The following is a 21,783-nucleotide window of genomic DNA, read 5'->3' on the forward strand; positions in this document are numbered from 1 at the left end:
GGTGCTCCGGTTTTCTCCCACATCCCAAATTCATGCAGGTTTGTAGGTTAATTGGCTTCTGTAAATTGCCGGAAACGTGTAGGGAGTGGAGGCAAAAGTGGGATGACATGGAACTAGTCTGAACGCGTGACCGATGGTTATTGGTGGGCTGAAGAGCCTATTTCCTTGTTGTATTGCTAAACTCAACTAAACTGGCCAAGAGCAGACCTTAAACTTGAGCTTTTCTTGAGCCTCACCTTGTAAACAAGACAAGGGTTATCAATCTTTTCCAGGAAAAAGCCATCATTCAAGTCGTCTGCAGACATGTGTTTTGGTGTCTTTTTGCTTTTATCTTCAAAGTCTCCACGCATCCGACGCAATCGCTCCATCTGAAATTCAAAGGTGGAAGGCATTATTAACGTCCAGTGTTAACTTACGGTGTACTGAGGGAAGCCATGTTTACAGAAATACAATTCAAATAGCATGACATTTCACCTCATATCTTTAATATCTTGGTATGACCTATTTTGCCCATTAGATACGAGATCCCCAATCCCGGTGTCAATTGGATTATCAGAGGGAATACGCTAAAACTTTAAGAAGTACAAAAAAAGCTTTTCACTGTACTTCGGTACATGTGACAATAAATTAAATAAGGCAAAAAAACAGCCAGCATTCCCAAGTGTAGTGTAAGGGTTAAACAGACAATTTTAGCTAAAATTGAGTTATCGGCTAAATAAGCAACACTGCATTCCATACCCTTCGAAAACAAGATTCAAATGCATTGTCTCCCAGAGATGACCTGGGAAGTTCTGAGTGTTATCAAACAATGTCTAGGAGCACAGCTTTTCTCAGGCCATTCTATGGGAAAGCATAGCGTTGGTGAACAAAACACAACAGCAATAGTTGGGTAGACCACCTGCATCCCATGCCGCTAGTAGCACCGAAACGTTGCAGTCAAGGGGGGCTTATGATTAGCTCAGGAAGGGGGCAGTGGCACGGTCTGCTATAACGGATGGTGTCGGGTGCCCTTTCGGGGAGAGAGCCCCAGCCTTGGACCGTGTCGCGAGCGGTGCCAGGTGATCAAGAACAGGAACATCCTGCGGCGTGCTCTGCTGTGTACTCGGAGTTTGCGAGTGCATACGGGGATATGTGTGTGTATGCGTCTTATTTGGTAGTGTAATAAAATACCTAGGGAATCAGATTCTGTTGTCTGAATCCGGTGACTTATCAAACACAACACCAAGTAGAAAAAAAAACTGCTGGAGGAATGCCTCGGGTCAGGCAGCATCTTTGGAGGGAAAGAAAGAGTCAACGTTTTAGGTCAGGATCCTTCTCATGAACCAAAACGTCATCTGTTCCTTTCCCTCCACAGATGCTGCCTGACCCAATGAGTTCCTCTTCCTCCATCAGCTTCTTTTTTGCTCAAGATTCTAGCGTCTGCAGTCTAATGTTTCTCCAGAGTTTCTCGCCCCACTTGCTGAGTAAATACTCTGATAGAAGCCCATCGGTATTGATGTCAGACTCGGCTCATTGCCCGCTGATGTCAATCACTACAATATGTGCGTGAAGGATGACAGGCTTGGATGTGGAAGAATATCAGTGAAAAAGGATAAGATTGATTGGCGAGGAGACAATGCCCTATCAGAAGATACCTCAAGTTTCTGCAGACGTTCCTGTTCCTCTTTTGCGAGCTCTTCCTTGGTCTTCAGTCGGTCTGAGGGCTGTGCCTTCACATCGAAGAACAACTCTCGAACAATTATATCATAATCTCCTGCCTAAGAGGAAGACAAAAAGTTTAAATTTAAAAACAAATCCTATGAAGATATTATAATTTTTCAAAGCATTCATTTCACTCCACGTTCTGCTCAACTATTGCATGTTGGCCAAAACACAAAGTGCTGGAGGACTCATCAGATCAGACAACATCTGAGGAGGGAATGGACTGTTGATGTTTTGGGTTGGGTCCCTTCTTCAGATTGATGGAAGAAGGGTACCCACCACAAATATCACCTATCCATGTTCTTCAAAGACCCGCTGAGTTCCTCCAGCACTTAGTGTTTTGCTCTATTTCCCGCATCTGCAGTTCCTTGTGTCTATTAGATATTGCCATTTATTAGACTTTAGAGATACAGCATGGAAACAGGCTGTTCGGCCCACTGATTCAGTGCCGACCAGCGATCACTCCCTACACTAGTACTATCCGACAATTTACAATGTTACCGAAGCCATTTCACAGACAAACCTGTGCGTCTTTGAAGTGTGGGAGGAAACCGGAGCACCCAGAGGAAATCCACGCGGTTACAGGGAGAACATACAGTATAAACTCTGTACAGACAGCACCTGTAGTCATAGAAACTAGGTGCAGGAGGAGGCCATTTGGCCCTTTGAGCCTGCACCGATTGAACCCGGGTCTCTGGCACGGTAAGGCAGCAACCCTACCGCTGCACCACTGTGCCGCCCATAGTATTCTCCACGTAAGTGGCCTTTCAACTTCATCTGGCCATCCCAAAAAGAAACTTCACTGATTTTACTTCTCCCGCAACAGTGGACATCTCCATCACTATCATAGCATTTAATTTTAGTCAACAGTACATTTGTAAAGTAGCTGCAATAAAAACAAAATTCAATGGGAAATCTCAGTAAGCCAGGCTGCATCCACGTAGGAAGAATCAGGTTGTTATTCCATCATCAATAAACATAGGACCGTGCGAAATTGACAAGAAACAGACGAACGGGAGAATAACTGAGATGCCCTTGCTTTCCTCTCCGCCTAAATACTTAGTTTAACTACTTAGGCATAAACTACCCTTCTTCGGTCTGAAGAAGAGTCCCTACCTGAAATGTCACCTGTCAATGTTCTCCAGAGATACAATACAATACAATACAATTCAATTTATTGTCATTTGGACCCCTTGAGGTCCAAACGAAATGCCGTTTCTGCAGCCATACATTACAAACAAATAGACCCAAGACACAACATAATTTACATAAACATCCATCACATTGCTGTGATGGAAGGCCAAAAAAACTTATCTCCCCACTGCACTCTCCCCCCCCCCCCCGATGTCAGAGTCAAAGTCAAAGCCCCCGGCGGGCGATGGTGATTGTCCCGCGGCCATTAAAGCCACGCCGGGTGATGCAAGGTCGCACACCGGGTCTTGGTGTTAGAGCCCCCGGCGTGCGCTCGCAGTCCCGCGACCATTCCAAGCCGCGCGGGGTGATGATGTAAGGCCCCGCTCCAGGAGCTCTTCAACCCCGCAACTCGGGCGGGAGAAGTCGCCGTTGCGGAAGCCCCGAAAAGCGGTCTCCCTCCAGGGACCCGCGGGCTCCCGGTGCCGTCGTCCGCCAGACCCGCAGTTGCAGCCACCGGAGGTCGGGCCACAGCTCCACCCGCTCTGGACTCGGCCAGCTCCGCGACGGTGACGTGAGTAGTCGGCACCACAGCTCCCGGTCTTCCTGTTGGAGGCCGCTCCTCGTTGCAGCCCCAACGACAACGGAGACCCGAGAAAGAAAAGGTCGGGTCTCCCGTGCAGGGAGAGATTTAAAAGTTACCCCCTCCCCCCCACACCACCCCCACCCCCCCCCCCCCCACACCACCCCCACCCCCCACACCCCCATACCCCAACAAAAATAACAAAAACTACATAAAAACATAGACATAAATAATAAAAACGCAGACGGACTGCAGAGGCCGCTGCTGACGAAAGTCGCGCCGCCCACCGAATAGATGCTACCTGACCTGCTGAGTTACTCCTAGATTTTGTGCCTCTTTTTGTAAACCAGCATCTGCAGTTCCTTGTGTTTACCCCCTCATTTTGTATATCACTGCTGAGGGGAAAAGATACCTGCTCTCTACTGCTTCACATAGTTTTCCTCTTTCTCATTCACTCCCTCTTTCTCCACTGCTGCTTAATGTGGGGGGTAGATGGCTACTTCTTGCAGACACAAGAAAATGCAGATGCTGGTTTACAAGTTCCTTGCGTCGACTCAGTTTAGATGGTAGAAATGGTGGGGACGTCAAAGGTTGTTGGAATCACTCACCTTGGGTTTTTTCTCCACCTGCTCAGTCTTGGGGCCTTGATGAGCCAACAAGGAATGGATCTCCTTCCAGTCTTTGTCTAGTTTCTCTGTTAGCTCCTGGGCCATGTCCCGCTGAACTTGCCGCTCATGCTACACAAAGCACAATAAGCCGTTGTTAACAAGGATTGTTATAGCAAGGGGAATGGAGTATAAAAACGACATAAATCAGCACTCAACAAAGGTTCGCGTTAGCAGCTCAAGAACAAGATAGGAAGGCTGACACGAGCAATAGTCACCACTCCAATGGTGCCATGGATGAATTGGAGCGAGAAGGAAATATCTCTCCTTGTTCATCGAATATAGAACTAAACTGTACAGCACAGGAACAGGCCCTTCGGCCCACAATGTTTTTGCCCAATATGTTGTCTAGCTGAACTGACCTCATCTGCCTACAAGTGATCCATACCCCTCCATTCCCTGCAAATCCATGTGCCTATCTAAAAGCTTCCTAAACACCACTATTGTATCTGCCTCCACCACCTCCCCTGTCAAGGAAAGATATTCTAACAGAACCAGAGGACATATGTGTGTGGTGAGAGGGGAAAGATTTAATAGGAACCAGTGAGAAACTTTTTTACTCTGAGGATGGTGGGTATATGGAACAAGCTGCCAGTGGAGGTAGTTGTGGCAGGTACTATAACAGATTGAATGGACACTTGGACAGGTAGATGGGTCGGAAAGGTTTAGAAGGATATGGGCTAAATTCGGGTAAATGGGACTATATTAGATGGGACATCTTAGTCGGCATGGATGAGTTGGGCGATAGGAACCTTTTCTGCATTGTGTGACACTATGACTGTACAGTAGAGGCTGCTCAGAGAAGATTCACAAGATTAATTTCCATGAAGAAATGGCTATTTTAGGATGAAAGCTTAAGTAGATTATATCTATGCTCATTACAGTTTAGAAGTTTGAAAATTTGGAACATGCAAAATTCAGAGAATTGGTACAGCAGTTGCTGAGAAGCTGCTCTGGTGGGGAATTCTTGAACTAGGGGATACTTCTGGAGAGAAATATATAAAACATTAGCAGTATATACAATTCTGAGAGGCATGGGTAGGACAGACAGTCAGAAACTTTTTCTCAGGGTGCAAACATTCTGCACAATAGATACAAGGTGAGAGTGGGAAAGTTTAATGGAGATGTGCGTGTCAATTTTTTGTTACACAATGAGTGCTGGGGGCCTGAAACGCACTGCCAGGGGCGGTGGTGGACGCAGATACGATAGTGGCTTTTGAGAGGCTTTTAGATAGGCACATGGAAGTGCAAGAAACAGTGGGAAATAGATCATGTACAGGCAGATGAAATCTGTTTAACTTGGCATCTTGTTGGAACAAACATTGTGGGCCGAATAGCCCGTTCTTGTGTTGTACTGTTCTATGTTCCATGTTAAAGTTCCAGAATTTGTGCAGCACGGTGGTGCAGCGGTAGAATTGCTGCCTTACAGTGCCAGGGCCCTGGGTTTGATTCTGACTCAGGGTGCCGTCTATACGATTCGATTTTCATCAGAGTGCTTCCACATTCCGAAGACATGCGGGTTTGTAGGTTAATTGGCTTCTGTAAATTGTCCCTCATGTGTGAAGGATAAAACTATTGTGCGGGTGATCGTTGGTCAGTGCAGACTCGGTGGTCCGAAGGGCCTGTATCTCTAAACTAAACTAATAAGTTTTAGCTGAGACGAGGGAGGAATTTTGTTTTTCAAAGTAACATGAATCTTCCGAATACTCCACTCCCAAGTGTGGTGGTAGAGTCCTGAATGTGATCATGGCTTAGACTGACATATATTAAGATGAGAATGGAATCAAGGGTACAAGGGGCTGGTAGGAAAGTGGAATTGGGGCCAACATCCATGATGTTATTGAATGTTTATGCAGACTTGAGGGGCCTTTTGGCGTATTCTTGGTCTGACATGTTTTGGGGTTTTTTAAAGCCAGCCAAGTCCCTCAATCAATTTTGAACAGAGCATTGCCTCAGTGTGGAATTTAATTCAGATAATGGACGTGCCAAACACAACAAACTGAAAAAGCTAGCTGCATGAGAAATTATATTTTTCCTGGCCTATTTTAAAATGAAGGTTTTCACTCATCAAAGGTTCACCCTAACTGTCGGCGAACAAGATAGGAATGCTGATATGCACAATAATCACCACTCTAATGGTGCAAGGAATGAATTGGAGGGAGGAAATTTATACAAATTGAACTTCTGAACAGAAATATTTGGAAAAAAATGTTCATAAAATTCAGAGACGATGACATAGTTCAATATTCAAAGGGGATTAAATGCACATATTCTTAGAGGTTCTTCATAAGAGGTCTCCATCTTTATTTTAGAGATACAGTATGGAAACAGGCCCTTTGACCCAGAGTCCATGCTGACCAGCGATCACCCTGTACACTAGCACTATTCTATACACCAGGGACAAGTTACAATTTACAGAAGCCAATTAACCTACAAAACTGCTTTGCAGTGTGGGAGGAAGCCAGAGCACCCGAAGAAAACTCACCTGGTCATCGACAGAACGTACAAACTCCGTGCAGACAGCACCCATGGTCAGGATTGAGCCTAGGTCTCTGGTGCTGTAATGCTGCAACTCTACCGCTGCGCCACTGTGTTACACTTGGTGGATTGTTTGTGAGTGGCAAGCTTTTTGCTGGCAAAACATTACCTGCACACTGGAAAATACCAGGATCCAAACTCTGTACAGAATCCTGTTACAGTTGTGGGAGTTGCAGAAGATATACAATCTTAGAGTGGTGTAAATTGATGAGATTTGTCTTTGTTTTCAGAGTTAAATCACAATCAGTAACAATCACCTGGATATTGAGCAATGCAGTGGTGTACCTTTGCTATCAACATTATTTATTGTTAAAGGTGTGGGGCATGAAAAGCATAACTCTAAATAGCTGAGATGACACCTTAAAGCTGTACTTGGCTGCTGGTAATTCATTCACACTCCAGGGCTTCTTTCCTTCTCCACCCATACTGTTTCTCCATCCAAATAGTTTCTGAAGATGTAGACGCTTGAAGCCATTAACTCCCCTCCCATCCCTCCAAACAATTACCCAACCCTGTACAAAATACAGTGCATTCCATGAGCTTTATCGCCTCTCCTCCTGCTCCACTGCAGAAACCCAGCCTGTTAATGTTAAATGCCTCGACATTCACACAGTTTATTCCCAGCTGTTATCAGGTAACTTAATGGTCCTGGGTCTATGTTATCACACTTTCACGTCCACTGCCTACACGCGAGGAGCAATTTACAGCGGCCAATTAACCTGCAAACCCACATATCTTTGGGATGTGGGAGGGAGAGCGAATCACCAGGAGGAAACACACATGGTCACAGGGAGAACGTGCAAACTCCTCACAGACAGCATCCGAGGTCGGGATCGAACCCAGGTCTCTGACGCTGTGTGGCAGCGGCTCTGCCAGCTGCTCAACTGTGCACTGTTCCCAATACTTGGAGCCACTATTCCCATTGCTTGGAGCCGCCAGTACTTCTGTATCTTCTGCAGACTGCCTTCTTTGGTCAAGCTTTAATCTCGCACACTCACTTCCTGCTGGGTTAGCAACCATTAGGTCTCCAATGTCCCATCAACGTTGCTCTCCCTAGCTTCCTTTTCATGTGATATCAGTGAGCGTGGAATGAGAGTTTATATTGCAGCGAGTGATTAAAAATTAAACATCACCAATGTCAACAACCCGCAGCCATGTGGCTCAGAGCACAAGGTGCGGCATGTTCGACTAATGTGTTACCATGTCCCACCCGACACCGTATGCTGTAATACTTCCAGCGGTCTGCAAAGCGTACCTTCTCCTTTTTGGATTTAACGATAAGTTGTTCAATGAGCTCTCTCCGTGATTTGGGCTTCTGTGCCTCTTCCTCTTCACCAGGCTTAGATGCTTTCTTCTGCAGCAATCCACCACCTCCAAAGTGTGCAACAGCTGTAAACTCAGCTGTGGGCATTGAATCAACATGTGACTTACGTATCTCAGACAACAAAAAAGCCAGACATTTACTCAATGCATTTTTGAGAGAGAATAATGCTTTGCTGCCAAGTCGTTATTAGCCATTGGTAAGGGCTCAGTGTTAACCCTTTTATATCCATCAGAAAGTCTTCTTCGGGTGTTAACACTATACGTCTGTACCGGGGGATTGCTGGACTCTTGGATGAGGTGATAAAGTAAGTTTGGGTTCAACATGGAACTAAGAGCCCAGAATTGCTTTTCCTTGATATCCTGTTCTCCTGTTGATATTCTCTCAACCTCAATCAGATTTCCTTGTCTGTCTCAACCTTGTGCACAAATTGGCTGCTGAATGTCCTACATTAATGCAATGACAACACTCCAAAATAAAGTATCTTGCAAAACGCTAGGTGTACGTGGATCATGTGCAGGCAGATGTGATTAGTTTATCTGGACATCATGTTCAGCATAGTCATTGTGGGCAGAAGGGCCTGTTTCTGTGCTGTACTTTTCTATGTTCTATGCTCTAGAGGTTGAGGCCTGAGCAGATCAGTCATAAATGGCAGGCAGCCACGAGAAGCCAGGTGGCCTACTCCTGCTCCTAATTTCTTTCTGTCGGTCCTGCCTGTCCTGTTTCTCTTCTAACTGCTTTGGACAGCTGGATAAACCGGTAGAGTGACCAAAACGCAATGATGTCCCCACAACACCCTTAAACTTTATTTATATTGAGCTGAGAGCTCCCCACATTGATGCACATTAGAGCGGATCCATTAGACTTTACTTTAAAGACACAGCCCACCGAGTTAATGCCGACCAGCAATAACCCTGCACACTAACACCATCCTACACACTAGGGACAATTTACAATTTAACTAAATTTAATTAACCTACAAACCTGTACTTTGGAGCGTGGGAGGAAACTGGAGCACCAGGAGAAAAGTCACACGGTAACAGGAGAACGTGCAAACTCTGTACAGAGAGCACCTGTAGTCAGGATCGAACCCTATCTCTGGTGCTTTAAGGCAGCAACTCTACTGCTGCGCCATTGCCACCAATTGTGATTGAATAACAAAGGGATCTTGAGGAAACAAAGTAGTGCAAATGACTAAGTTTACATTTTGCCCGCACTCACCGGACAGCTTGCCCTTCTCTTCTGTCTCACTGTCGCTGTCTGGCCTGTCGTTGAAGTTCTCAACGTCTGCCAGGGACTGCCCATAATGGGTGAGCTCTTCCTCCTCGTTCAGGTTGTACACGCTCTTCTTCGTGTGGAGGCGCTGAAACAACACGAGCAACATTTTTACAAGGGCGTCGCCACTCGAAGACCTGAGCTATAGGGGCTCAGAGTTTATTTCTTGGGAGAGCAGGAAGAAGAGGGGTGATCTTATAGAGGTGTATAAAATCATGAGGGGAATAGAAATGGTGAATGCACAGTCGGGAAATCAAGAACCAGAGGACACAAGTTTAAGATGAGAGAGACAAGATTCAGAGGGGCAACATTTTTCACTCAGAAGCTGGTGGGTGTATGGAACGAGCTGCCAGAGAAGGTAGTTGAGGCAGGTACAACAACAGCATTTAAAAGACAATTGAACAAGTTCATGAATAGGAAAGGTTTAGAGGGATATGGGCCAAATATGGGCAAATGGGACTAGCTTGGATGGGGCACCTTGGTCGGCATGGACAAGTTTGGCCAAAGGGCTGATTTCCAAGCTGTATGACTATAACAAGAAAGAATTTAAATGGGTCTGAGTTACAAGGAGATTGAGGATTACAGATTCACAAATCACTGAAAGTAGCAAGGCAAGTTAACAAAGCGACAAAGTGTGCAGTATGAAGCTCGGATGGCCTCCACAGAATGAGCAGAGGTGTCCTGCAAATCAGTCACCCAATCTTCATTTGGTTTCTCCAATTTTAAGAAGACCACACTGTGAACATGGAATGCACGGCACTAGAATGGAAGAAGAGCAAGTGAATCACAGCTTTACTTGGAAAGATTGTTTGGGTCCAAAGATGGTAGGAAGGGAAGAGGTGAAAGGATCAGTATTGCATCACCTCTGATTACAAGGGAACATCGTCATATATTGCATTCAACTGTAAACAGTACAGCAAAGAAATAGGCTTTTCGGCTCACAATGTCAAAATCTGCCAGCATGTGATCTATACTTCTCCATTTCCTGCACATCAACTTGCCTATTTAAAAGCCTCTTAACAGCCACTATCATAATCTGCTTCCACCATCACTCCTGGCATCATGTTCTAGGTACCCACCACTATCTGTGTAAAATAATTACCCCATACATCTCCTTTAAACTTTGCTGCTCACACCTTAAAGCTAAACCCTCTAGTCTTTGACATTTACGCTCTGAGAAAAAGATTCTGACTGTCTATGCTAGCCATATCTCTCATAATTTTATATACTTCTAACATGTCACCCCTCAACCTCCAGTGTTCCAAAGAAAACAACCTAAGTTTGTCCAACCTCTCCTAATACAGGTTGCAGTTAATACTCCCTGATCCAGGCAGCATTTTGGTAAACCTCTTCTGCACCTTCTCCAAAGCCTCCAAATCCTTCCCAGAATGGGACAATCAGAACTGCACGTAATAGTCCAAATGCAGACTGACCAAAGTCTAATAGCGTCGCATCATAACTTCCTGACTCTTATGCTCAATATTACAATAAGTATTGAGAAACTTATAGTCATATGCACAGGTCCGGTGAGGTGCAGGTATAATGAAAATCTTGCAAGTACAAAACAAGCAATAAAACTATACGCTGTACTGTTTCCTTTCTCGTTTTGCACCACCTTCCTGATTGTACTTTTGTATGGTCAATTGTACTTATTTTATATATCTGGATTTTTCACTGTATCTTTCTACACATGACAACATTTACCCAATACCGAAAGTCTGTTAATTTCCACCTTGAATATATTCTGTGACTCTGCCTGCCCAGTTTGCGGGGATAGATTCACGAAGTACTACAGAGAGCACATACTCAAAGCTCACCTTTGGCACTCAGACTCACAGCTCAGAGTCCTGCCTGCCACCAACTACAAGTATCATGTCTTCCAAGCTATAAATCAAGCCTGGAACGTGCAGAGTACCGTGTGAAGAAAGAAGATCAAGATCATTTTCCCCAAACTGTTGAAAGAAGATTGTCACCTGCCGCTCCAGGGAGAATCTCTTTGCCATCTTCTGATCCTCTGTTAACTCTGCATTATATTCACCGAACCTTTTGTCAATAAACGTGTTGGACTTCCCCAGGTTCTTGTATTCTTTCAGCAAAGTCTCGGTACGCTGGAAAACATGAACAATAAATGCAACATAAGTTTTGCCTGCAGAAACAGACAGCATGACACTCAGCTATTTACTTACAATTGATTAAAAAAATAATAATCTTGAAAGAGTTTTTTTAAACAAATATATTGCTAATAAACCAACCTCCCTTCCATTGACTCCATTTACCCTTCACGCTGCCTTAATAAGGCCACCAGCATAATCAAGGACCAGTCGCACCCTGGTCACTTCCTCTTCTCCCCTCTCCCATCAAGCCAGAGGTACAGAAGTGTGAAAACAGGCAACTCCTGATTCAAGGACAGTTTCTTCCTAACTGTTATCAGGCAACTGAACCACTCTATCAACGTAGATAGAGAGTGGTCCTGCGCTACTATCTACCTAATTGGAGACAGTCAGACTCTCTATAATTGGACTTTACTAGACTTTATCTTGCACAAACTGTTATTCCCTTTATTATTTATCAATACACTATGGATGGTTGGATTGTAATCATGTATGTCTTTCTGCCAACTGGTTAGAACGCAAAAAAGTTTTTCACTGTACCTCAGTACACGTGACAATAAACTAAACTAAACTAGCAAAAACCCCATATAACTATGGTAGTTCAAACACCTCCTTTGTGCTATAAATCCCGATGATTCTACAGCCAGCTTTCTAGTTCATCGGAAGTCAATTAAAAGTGAGCGTGCAGAATAAACTTTAGGTTTTCATAAAAATAACAACATAGAATGTATCAGATCATGGCACATTGCAGCTTTTGTTGAATATCTTTTTTCTCTCCTGTGTGGTGATATGGTGGAATTGTTCTGACGCTGGCTCAATGAAGTTAACAAGGATAAATAAAAACTCATTAAACAGAATCACCATTTCAACTGATGAAATACAAAGTGCTGGAGGAACTCAACGAGACAGGCAGCATTTGGGGAGGGAATGCTGCCTGAAGAAAGATCTCGACCCGAAATGTCGCCTGTCCATTCTCCCCTCAGATGCTGCCGGACCCGCTGAGTTCCTTTGGTACTGTGTTTTACCCAAGATTCCAGCATCTGTTGTTTCTTGTATTTCTGCTTAAACTGACAGGATCTAGAGTGCAGAGAAAAAACGAACAGACCAAATTTGTGAATTACAGTGCCCTCCATAATGTTTGGGAGAAAGACCCAGCATTCATTTATTTGCCTCTGTACTCCACAATTTGAGATTTGTAATTTAAAAAAAATCACATGTGGTTAAAGTGCGCATTGTCAGATTTTAATAAAGGGTATTTTTATACATTTTGGTTTCACCATGTAGAAATTACAGTTGTGTTTATACATAACCCCCCCCATTTCAGGGCACCATAATGTTTGGGACACATGGCTTCACAGGTGTTTGTAATTGCTCAGGTGTGTTTAAATGCTTCCTTAATGCAAGTATAAGAGAGCCCTCAGCACCTAGTCTTTACTCCAGTCTTTCCATCACCTTTGGAAACATTTATTGCTGTTTATCAACATGAGGACCAAAGTAGTACCAATGAAAGTCAAAGAAGCCATTATGAGACTGAGAAACAACAATAAAACTGTTAGAGACATCAGCCAAACCTTAGGCTTCCCAAAATCAACTATGGAACATCATTAAGAAGAAAGAGAGCACTGGTGAGCTTACTGATCGTAAAGGGACTGGCAGGTCAAGGAAGACCTCCACAGCTGATGACAGAAGAATTATCTCTATAATAAAGAAAAATCCCCAAACATCTGTCCGACAGATAAGAAACACTCTTCAGGAGTCAGATGTGGATTTGTCAATGACCACTGTCCGCAGAAGACTTCATGAACAGAAATACAGAGGCTGCACTGCAAGATGCAAACCACTGGTTAGCCGCAAAATTAGGATCGCTGGGTTACAGTTTGCCAAGAAGTACTTAAAAGAGCAACCACAGTTCTGGAAAAAGGTTTTGTGGACAGATGAGATGAAGATTAACTTTTATCAGAGTGATGGCAAGAGCAAAGTATGGAGGAGAGAAGGAACTGCCCAAGGCCCAAAGCATATCACCTCATCTGTGAAACACGGTGGTGGGTGTATTATGGCTTGGGTATGTATTGCTGCTGAAGGTACTGGCTCACTTATCTTCTTTGATGATACAACTGCTGATGGTAGTAGCATAATTAATTCTGCAGTGTATAGATACATCCTATCTGCTCATGCCTCAAATGCCTCAAACTCATTGGCCGGCAGTTCATTCTACAGCAAGACAATGATCCCAAACATACTGCTAAAGCAACAAAGGAGTTTTTCAAAGCTAAAAAAGGTCAATTCTTGAGTGGCCAAGTCAATCACCAGATCTGAACCCCATTGAGCATGCCTTTTATATGCTGAAGAGAAAACTGAAGGGGACTAGCCCCCAAAACAAGCATAAGCTAAAGATGACTGCAATACCGGCCTGGCAGAGCATTATCAGAGAAGACACCCAGCAACTCGTGATGTCCATGAGTCGCAGACTTCAATCAGTCATTGCATGCAAAGGATATGCAACAAAATACTAAACATGACTACTTTCATTTACATGACATTGCTGTGTCCCAAACATTATTGTGCCCTGAAATGGGGGGACTATGTATTAACATTGCTGTAATTTCTACATGGTGAAACCAAAATGTATAAAAATGGCCTTTAAACAATTTTTGCACTTTAACTGCATGTGATTTTTTTCTATTACAAATCTCAAATTATGGAATACAGAGGCAAATAAATAAATGATGGGTCTTTGTCCCAAACATTATGGAGGGCATTGTAGATTGAAATAATCAAATGAATATTGAATTAAGAGAAAGTAAAAAGATGTATGAAACAAAGGAAAGTTTAAGTCACTAAAACAAAACAGTCCACCTACAAGGGTTTTTGGATCAAATATATTGTTGGCATTATAGTGATCAATTGTCGGCATGGACTTGTGAGGCCAAAGGGCCCGTTTCCATTCTGGATCTCTAAAACTAAAACAGTCCATAGCACAGACCAAACTCCCCACCGTCGACTCCATCTACACTTCACACTGCCTTAGGAAAGCAGCCAACATAATCGGACTTGACCCATCCTGGTCACTCCTTCTTCTTCCTGCTCCTGTCCAGCAGAGAATAGACAATAGGTGTAGGAGTAGGCCATTTGGCCCTTCGAGCCAGCACCGCCATTCACTGATATCATGGCTGATCATCCACAATCAGTATCCCGTTCCAGCGTTCTCCCCATATCCCCTGACTCCGCTATCTTTAAGAGCTCTATCTAACTCTCTCTTGAAAGCCTCCAGAGAATTGGCCTCCACTGCCTTCTGGGGCAGAGAATTCCACAGAGTCTCAACTCTCTGTGTGAAAAAGTTTTTCCTCATCTCCGTTCTAAATGGCTTACCTCTTATTCTTAAACTGTGATCCCTGGTTCTGGACTCTCCCAACATTTCCTGCCTCTAGCATGTCCAAACCCTTAATAATATTTTATGTTTTAATAAGATTCCCTCTCATCCTTCTAAATTCCAGAGTATACAAACCCAGCCGCTGCATTCTGTCAGTCCCGCCATCCCGGGAATTAATACAGAAGCTTGAAAGCATGAACCACCAGACTCAGAAACAGCATCTTCCCTGTTATTATCAGGCTTCTGAACCGTCCTTCTATAAGCTAGGGTACCGTCTGATCCACCTCTATCCTATTGAGGACATTGTCAATGGAATTGGTGCGCTACATTGCTGAAAACTATATATCTTGCACTTTGTATCTTGCCCTTTTGCTGTATCTGTGGTACTTGAGTTTATACTATGTATGGTATTTCTGATCTGTTTGGATAGTATGCAAAACAAAGCTTTTCACTCTACCTCAGTACAGGTGACAATAATAAACTTAAAGCTAAACTTATTTAGCAATTTGCAAGGCTGCAGGAAAAGAGCCGAGGCAGAGGACTAATCGGACTGCTGTTATAAAGAGTCCATACAAGCACAATAATAACTTATAATAATAATAATAACTTTATTTATAGAGCACTTTAAAAACAACCACTGTTGCAACAAAGTGCTGTACATGACTAATCATGGACAAAAAATTATTACACGACAACAAAAACATTAAAAGAGAGAGTAAAAACAATTTAAAAAAACATTAAAAACACTAAAACAGGAGCAAAGTCTCATGCAGGGTCAAAAGCCAAGGAATAGAAATGGGTTTTAAGACTGGTTTTGAAGATGGACAGTGAGGGGGCCTGTCTGATGTGCAACGGCAGAGTGTTCCATAATGTCGGAGCAGCAACAGAGAAGGCTCTATCCCCTCTGAGCTTCCGCTTAGACCTCGGTACCTCCAGGAGCAGCTGATCAGCTGACCTGAGGCACCGGGCAGGAGCGTAGGGATGAAGCAGCTCAGAGAGGTAAGGCGGGGCGAGGCCATTTAAAGATTTAAAAACGAATAAAAGAATCTTAAAATGAACTCGAAAGTACACCGGGAGCCAGTGGAGGGAGGCCAGAATTGGCGTTATGTGCTCCCTCTTTCGAGTTCCAGTTAAAAGGCGAGCAGCAGCATTTTGAACCAACTGGAGACGAACCAGGGAAGATCGAGTAACTCCAAAATAGAGTGCGTTACAATAATCCAGCCTAGACGTGATAAAGGCATGGATTACTGTTTCAAAATGCTGCCGCTCAAGAATGGGCTTCACCTTTGCCAGGCACTCTACGCCCCAACCACCCCGGCTCCATAATCAGTATTAGATTGTGGGACGTACTGCTTATGTAAAAATTACTCATAAGGGCCTGTTCCACGGCGATTTTTTTTAGGCGACTGCCGGCGTCATTGACTGACGTATCAGGTCGCCGAAAGATTTTGAACATTTCAAAATCCAGCAGCGTCAAAAAAAATGTTGCGACACTTGAGGAGACACCGCGCGTCAATGCGTCGTCACGGCACGACTCTATCGGTGACCTGATACGCCAGTCAATGATGCCGACAGTCGCTGAAAAAAATTGCCAAGTGGGACAGACCCTTTGAGTTAGTGCAAACACTCTAATTTACTAATATTAATTCAGATGGGTGTGCAAGAAGGAACTGCAGATGCTGGTTTAAACTGAAGATAGACACAAAAAGCTGGAGTAACTCAGCGGGACAGGCAGCATCTCTGGAGAGAAGGAAGGGGTGACATTTCGGGTCGAGGCCCTTCTTCAGACTGCTGTTTCAGATGGTGCTGGAAACGTGGCAACTGTTTGTGTAATGCCTCAGTGAAGTCTTCTATTCTTACACTACAATCGCTGCACATTGTATTTATATATTATTGTGCTTATGTATAGTATGACTTTACTGTATTGTATGCAAAACAGAATTTCACGGTGTCTAGGCATATGTGACGGTAAAGTACCATTGAACTATTATACAAAACCACCAACGATTTTCTGGCAACCTTGGTTCCAAAGCCTTGCTGAATTATGTGTTTTGCCAGATCAACATAGGCCATGGCCATGGGGGAGCCGAGATACCGGCCCACAAAGTCAGCTGCGGAAGTTGGCTATGGGAACGGATCTGCTGGTTCCAGAGCCGTGACGCTGTGGGTAAATTCGACCCAGTCTAGGCGACACATTTTCAGGGGGGACTTCCGAGGGGATTTCAAGTGCTCTCTCGTGATTAACAGAGGTGGCCGGACTACTAGTTGCCGGAAAATAGGTGGTGGACCTATACTCTAAATTAGTATAAATACTTGAAATTAGTACAAATACTCTTACTCTTTTAATAGATTTGGATCGAGATACTCCAGGCAGACCTCGGTCATGCTTTGTCTTTCGGCCAAGGATATCGAACTTCTGCTTGTTAATTTTCACCTCAAACGGATTTGACTTGATATCTCGTGCGGGCTTCTTCTTCCGTATTTTATTGGAGGCGGTTTTCTTCTGAACTTTCCCCATCTTTTACAGTTCTGAATAAATGCAAAGTTAAAGAATCCTTTACAACATATACGTTTGATGCCTGTCATTTAGATGCATGTCTGTGCCAGGACACAAGAAGATGATTGCTACTTGGAAGTTATGCTTTTTAAATATTGTACTTTTTAAACATTATCCAGCTTGGACAAGTAATCATTATTACTTCGGGTTTCCAAATCTCGCTCAGTGTGTTGCTAGAAGTTTCAGCACTTAACTAGCAAGAGGTGTTGTACTTCCGGTGGCGCTGGTGCCAGCAGCCTCCACCTACAGCCCGGTATCTTTTTGTTTTTTTGTTTATTTAGTTATGTAAAAGTGTGTTTTTTTGTGTTTTTATGTGGGGGAAGAGGGCACGGTGCGGGGGATACCGTCCTTCAGTCGCTTCCTGGTGAAGACGCGACTATTATTTGAGTCGCGTCCTCGCTCCCCCCCCCCCCCCCCCCCCCCACCCCCAGCGGCCTACCTAGTGGATTGGCGTGGCCTTTCCTGCCGGGATCGACCAGAGCTCGAGCAGCGGCGGGACAGCGCTGATACATCACGGGACTGGCGATGCCTTACCGGGGATCGCCGTCTGGAGCCCGGAGTGCTGGACCTGCTGCACTGACATCATGGAGCTGCGGTTTGCAGAGCTCCCAACGCGGGCGGCGCTGATGGACAGCGCGGGGTCCTGCGACTCTGCCCGGCTCGGCCTGCGGACTCGGGAGCTGCGGACACGGGAGCTGCGGACACGGGAGCTGCGGACTCGGGAGCTCGGGAGCTGCGGACTCGGGAGCTCGGGAGCTGCGGACTCGGGAGCTGCGGACACGGGAGCTGCGGACTCCGGCTGATCAGGAGGTCCGGGCCGCTGAGGAGGAGGATGTTCACCGTCGGGGTTCGGCGTCGGCGTTCCACCAGCCCGGCGTGAGGGCCTGAACATCGGGCCACCCGGGACGGCGACTGCGGGTGCTAGGAAGGCCTCGACCACGAGTGAACATCTGGCAAGAACGGAGGGGAGGCTGGCTGGACTATGGTGCCTTCCTCACCTTGGTGCCATTGTGTTATGTTGTGTCGTGGACTTTCACTGTTTGTGCTTTTTTTTAAATTCTATTTTATTTTTAATATGTTTTATTATTTATTATTATTTATTTATTTTTATTTTTATGATACTGCCTGTAAGGGAAATTCATTTCGTTGTCTCTAACTGAGACAATGACAATAAATTTGAATACAATACAATACAAAAAGTTACCCGATTCCATCACACATTAGATGGTCATAGAACAGCACAAGAAAAGACCCTTCAGTCCATCAATGAGTGGTTTAACCCAGGAATGAGTGGATTAACAAATGAGCGTTTGACAGCACTGGGCCTCTACTCGCCTGAGTTTAGAAGGATGAAGGGGGTGACCTCATTGAAACTTACTGAATAGTGAAAGGCCTGTATAGAGTGCATGCGGAGAGGATGTTTCCACTAGTGGGAAAGTCATGGACCAGAGGTCACAGCCTCAGAATTCAAGGACCTTCCTTTAGAAAGGAGATGAGAAGGAATTTATTTAGCCAGAGGGTGGTGAATCTGTGGAATTCATTGCCACAGAAGGCTGTGGAGGCAGTCAATGGATATTTCTAAGGCAGAGATAGATAGCTTCTTGATTAGTACAGATGTCAGGGGTTATGGGAAGAAGGCAGGAGAGTTAAGAGGGAGAGATAGATCGGCCACAATTGAATGGTGGAGTAGATTTGATGGGCCGCATAGCCTAATTCTGCTCCTATCACTTGTGAACTTATAATGTCTGAGCCAAACATGATGCCAACGCCATCTCCATCTATCTACACAGAACCCCATGCATAAGAGTCATCCTTACTGCATACTTCCTTTCCAGCCAATTGAAAAGCAAGCACACTATATAGACACAAAAGGCTGGAGTAACTCGGTGGGACAAGCAGAATCTTAGGAGAGAGGAATGGGCGACGTTTCATGTCAAGACCCTTCTTCGACACGAAATGTCATCCATTTATTCTCTCCAAAGATGCTGCCTGTCCTGCCAAGTTACTCCAGCATTTTGTGTCTATCTTTGGTGTACACCAACATCCATCCTACACAACACTGTATATTCAGATGATCCCTGAGATACAGCAATTACTTTTCCTCTTAGGTTTTTATAATAAAAATTGAAGGTTGTAGAATAATGCCCGTCAGCTCAATGAGTCTACACTGACCATCAAACACCTATTTACACTCCTCGATTACTAACCCCAATTGTTTTATTACCGACACATTCCCATCAGTTCCTCTTCTCCCCTCTCTCATTGGGCAGAAGATGCTTGAAAACACGTACCAACATATTGAGAAACACATATTAATTCCCACTGTTATTAGACCATTTACTGGACCTCACACAAACTTAGGATGATTTCAATCTACCTCATTGTAGCCCTTCCACTTTTTAAAATTTGCACTTTATCTGTAGCAGTAACGCAAGAACACAGTAATACTATATTCTGCACCATGTGCTTTTTCTATTTGCACTACTTGTTGCACTTGAGTACGGTTTGAAGTACTCATACATGTAATGATTATGGATAGGAAAGGTTTAGATGGCTATGGGCCTATACCCAGGCAGGTGGGACTATTGTAGATGGGGCATCTTGATCAGTATGGGCAAGTTGGGCCAAAAGGTCTGTTTCCATGCTGTGTGACTCTATTGCCAGCACGGCATGCAAAACAAAAATATTTTCCACAATGTCTCGGGACACATGATAATAATAAAACAATACCAACTCCCTGCCCCCCACCCCTTCCCCCCAGATTCTATCACCCATCTACACAAGGGTCAATTTACAGTGGCCAACATAGAATTCAATGTTCATGCTGTTGGGCTGTAGACTACCTGGGAAGAATAATGTTCCCAGGGAGGCTGTTCCTCCAGTATGCATTAAACCCCACCCTGGCAGCAGAGGTTGAAGGTCAGGTCAGTGTAGGAATAGGGAGGGGGTTGTGCTCATGAAGAATTCCCAATCATCTCACCTACCTCATTGCCACCGTTGCACTATTTTTTTTAATCTACACTTTCACTGCAGCTATAACATTATATGCTGCACTGTTTATTTTCTCTTTTTGCACTCAGGGATGGTGATTGTATTTGTAAACGGCACAAACTGCTCTCGTGAATGGTCTGACTGCACTTGACAGTGGTGTGATTTGACCGGGTAGGTAAAAGGTTTAGGTTTATCATTATGTGTACCGATGTACAGTGATCCATAGATAGAGAGATACAGCACACAACAGACCCTCCCCCCAGATTCTGCCCCTCACCCACATAGAAGGGGCAATTTACAGCAACCAAATAACCCAGCAGCGGGGCACTAACAACAAACCTGTACCTGGGATGGCTGGGTGGAGGGTGCTGGGGGTGGCCTCCACTGGGTCACTTTGATTGAGGCTGCGGGGACAGCAGAGGCTCGACGGCCGAACGGTCGACAGCAGCCACCAAATTCCTGGCGTTAGCCCACGGGGCCTGTCCCCAAAGCCCGGGCTCCGGCCTCAGGTCCTCCGGCACCAGACTCACCGGTCGCTATGGAGACGGACCGTTCGCCCGTTGCCGCGGAGACCGCTCTCACCGCCACGTGCAGCCCAGCACCGGCACCAGCGAGCTATCGGTCCGTCTGCCCCAGCCAGAACTTCCGCTTCCGGCTTCCGCCATGTTTGTTGGGGGCAAGTGTAGCTTCCTGGGGGGAAGCTGTGAGGGGCAAGTGGAGCTTCCTGGGGTGAAGCTGTGAGGGGCAAGTGGAGCTTCCGGGGGAGGAAGCTGTGAGGGGCAAGTGGAGCTTCCGGGGGGGAAGCTGTGAGGGGCAAGTGGAGCTTCCGGGGGGGAAGCTGTGAGGGGCAAGTGGAGTCAAGCGTGTTTTATTGTCTGAAGAAGGGTCTCAACTCGAAACGTCATCTGTTCCTTTGCTCCAGAGATGCTGCCTGTCCCGCTAAGTTACTCCAGCCTTTTGTGTCTGTCGTGTTTTATTGTCATTATTACAGGTATGTCCCAGATAGAACAATAACATTCATACTTGCAGCAGCACAACGGAATATAGGACAGTAAACGAGAAAGAGTTAGTTTTGTGTATCAACACATATATATACATACATACGTACACATATACATATGAAGAAGAGTCTCGACCTGAAACACTATCCATTCCTTCTGTCCAGAGATGTTGACTGTCCCACTGAGTTACTCCAGCATTTTGTGTTTATCTTTGGTTTAAACCAGCATCTGCAGTTCCTTCTGACCCACATATCTGTGTGTGTGTGTCACCTAATGTGCTGGAGAGCCTTACCATAAAACCCACGCTGCAGCTTGATAACCAGGATATTGCAAGCAATGCATTTTACATTCAAAATTAAAATTATTCATAAAATATATGCAAGAAGTACAAAAAAAACAGTGGAAGAGTAGAAACAAAGAACTGCAGATGCTGGTTAATACACAAAAGGACACAAAGTGCTGGATTAAACAGCAGGTCAGACAGCATCTTTGGAGAACACGAATAGGTGACATTTCAGGTCGAGGCCTTTCTCTGGACT

At 44.9% G+C, this 21,783-nt stretch overlaps 1 protein-coding gene across 3 annotated transcripts in view; it reads right to left on the reverse strand.

Annotated features, from left to right (window-relative positions):
* Nucleotides 1-20,906, reverse strand: part of nop14 (NOP14 nucleolar protein) — a 50,959-nt gene extending 30,053 nt beyond the window's left edge. The window contains exons 1-8 of one of the 3 annotated variants that reach the window (XM_033018350.1): nt 20,589-20,890; nt 17,034-17,224; nt 11,188-11,322; nt 9,161-9,302; nt 7,874-8,019; nt 4,024-4,152; nt 1,635-1,757; nt 237-368 (exon numbers count right to left, since the gene is read on the reverse strand). In XM_033018350.1, the coding sequence (XP_032874241.1) occupies nt 237-368; nt 1,635-1,757; nt 4,024-4,152; nt 7,874-8,019; nt 9,161-9,302; nt 11,188-11,322; nt 17,034-17,213 (987 nt within the window). In that variant the 5' untranslated portion in view covers nt 17,214-17,224; nt 20,589-20,890. Of the gene's footprint in view, nt 1-236; nt 369-1,634; nt 1,758-4,023; nt 4,153-7,873; nt 8,020-9,160; nt 9,303-11,187; nt 11,323-17,033; nt 17,225-20,582 lie in introns of all 3 variants that reach the window. The other 2 variants (XM_033018352.1, XM_033018351.1) reach the window with 2 other exon arrangements.
* Between the last annotated feature and the right edge of the window lie 877 nt (nt 20,907-21,783).

This window comes from Amblyraja radiata, chromosome 3, assembly GCF_010909765.2.
Source record: "Amblyraja radiata isolate CabotCenter1 chromosome 3, sAmbRad1.1.pri, whole genome shotgun sequence".
In the NCBI taxonomy this organism is placed as follows: domain Eukaryota; kingdom Metazoa; phylum Chordata; class Chondrichthyes; order Rajiformes; family Rajidae; genus Amblyraja; species Amblyraja radiata.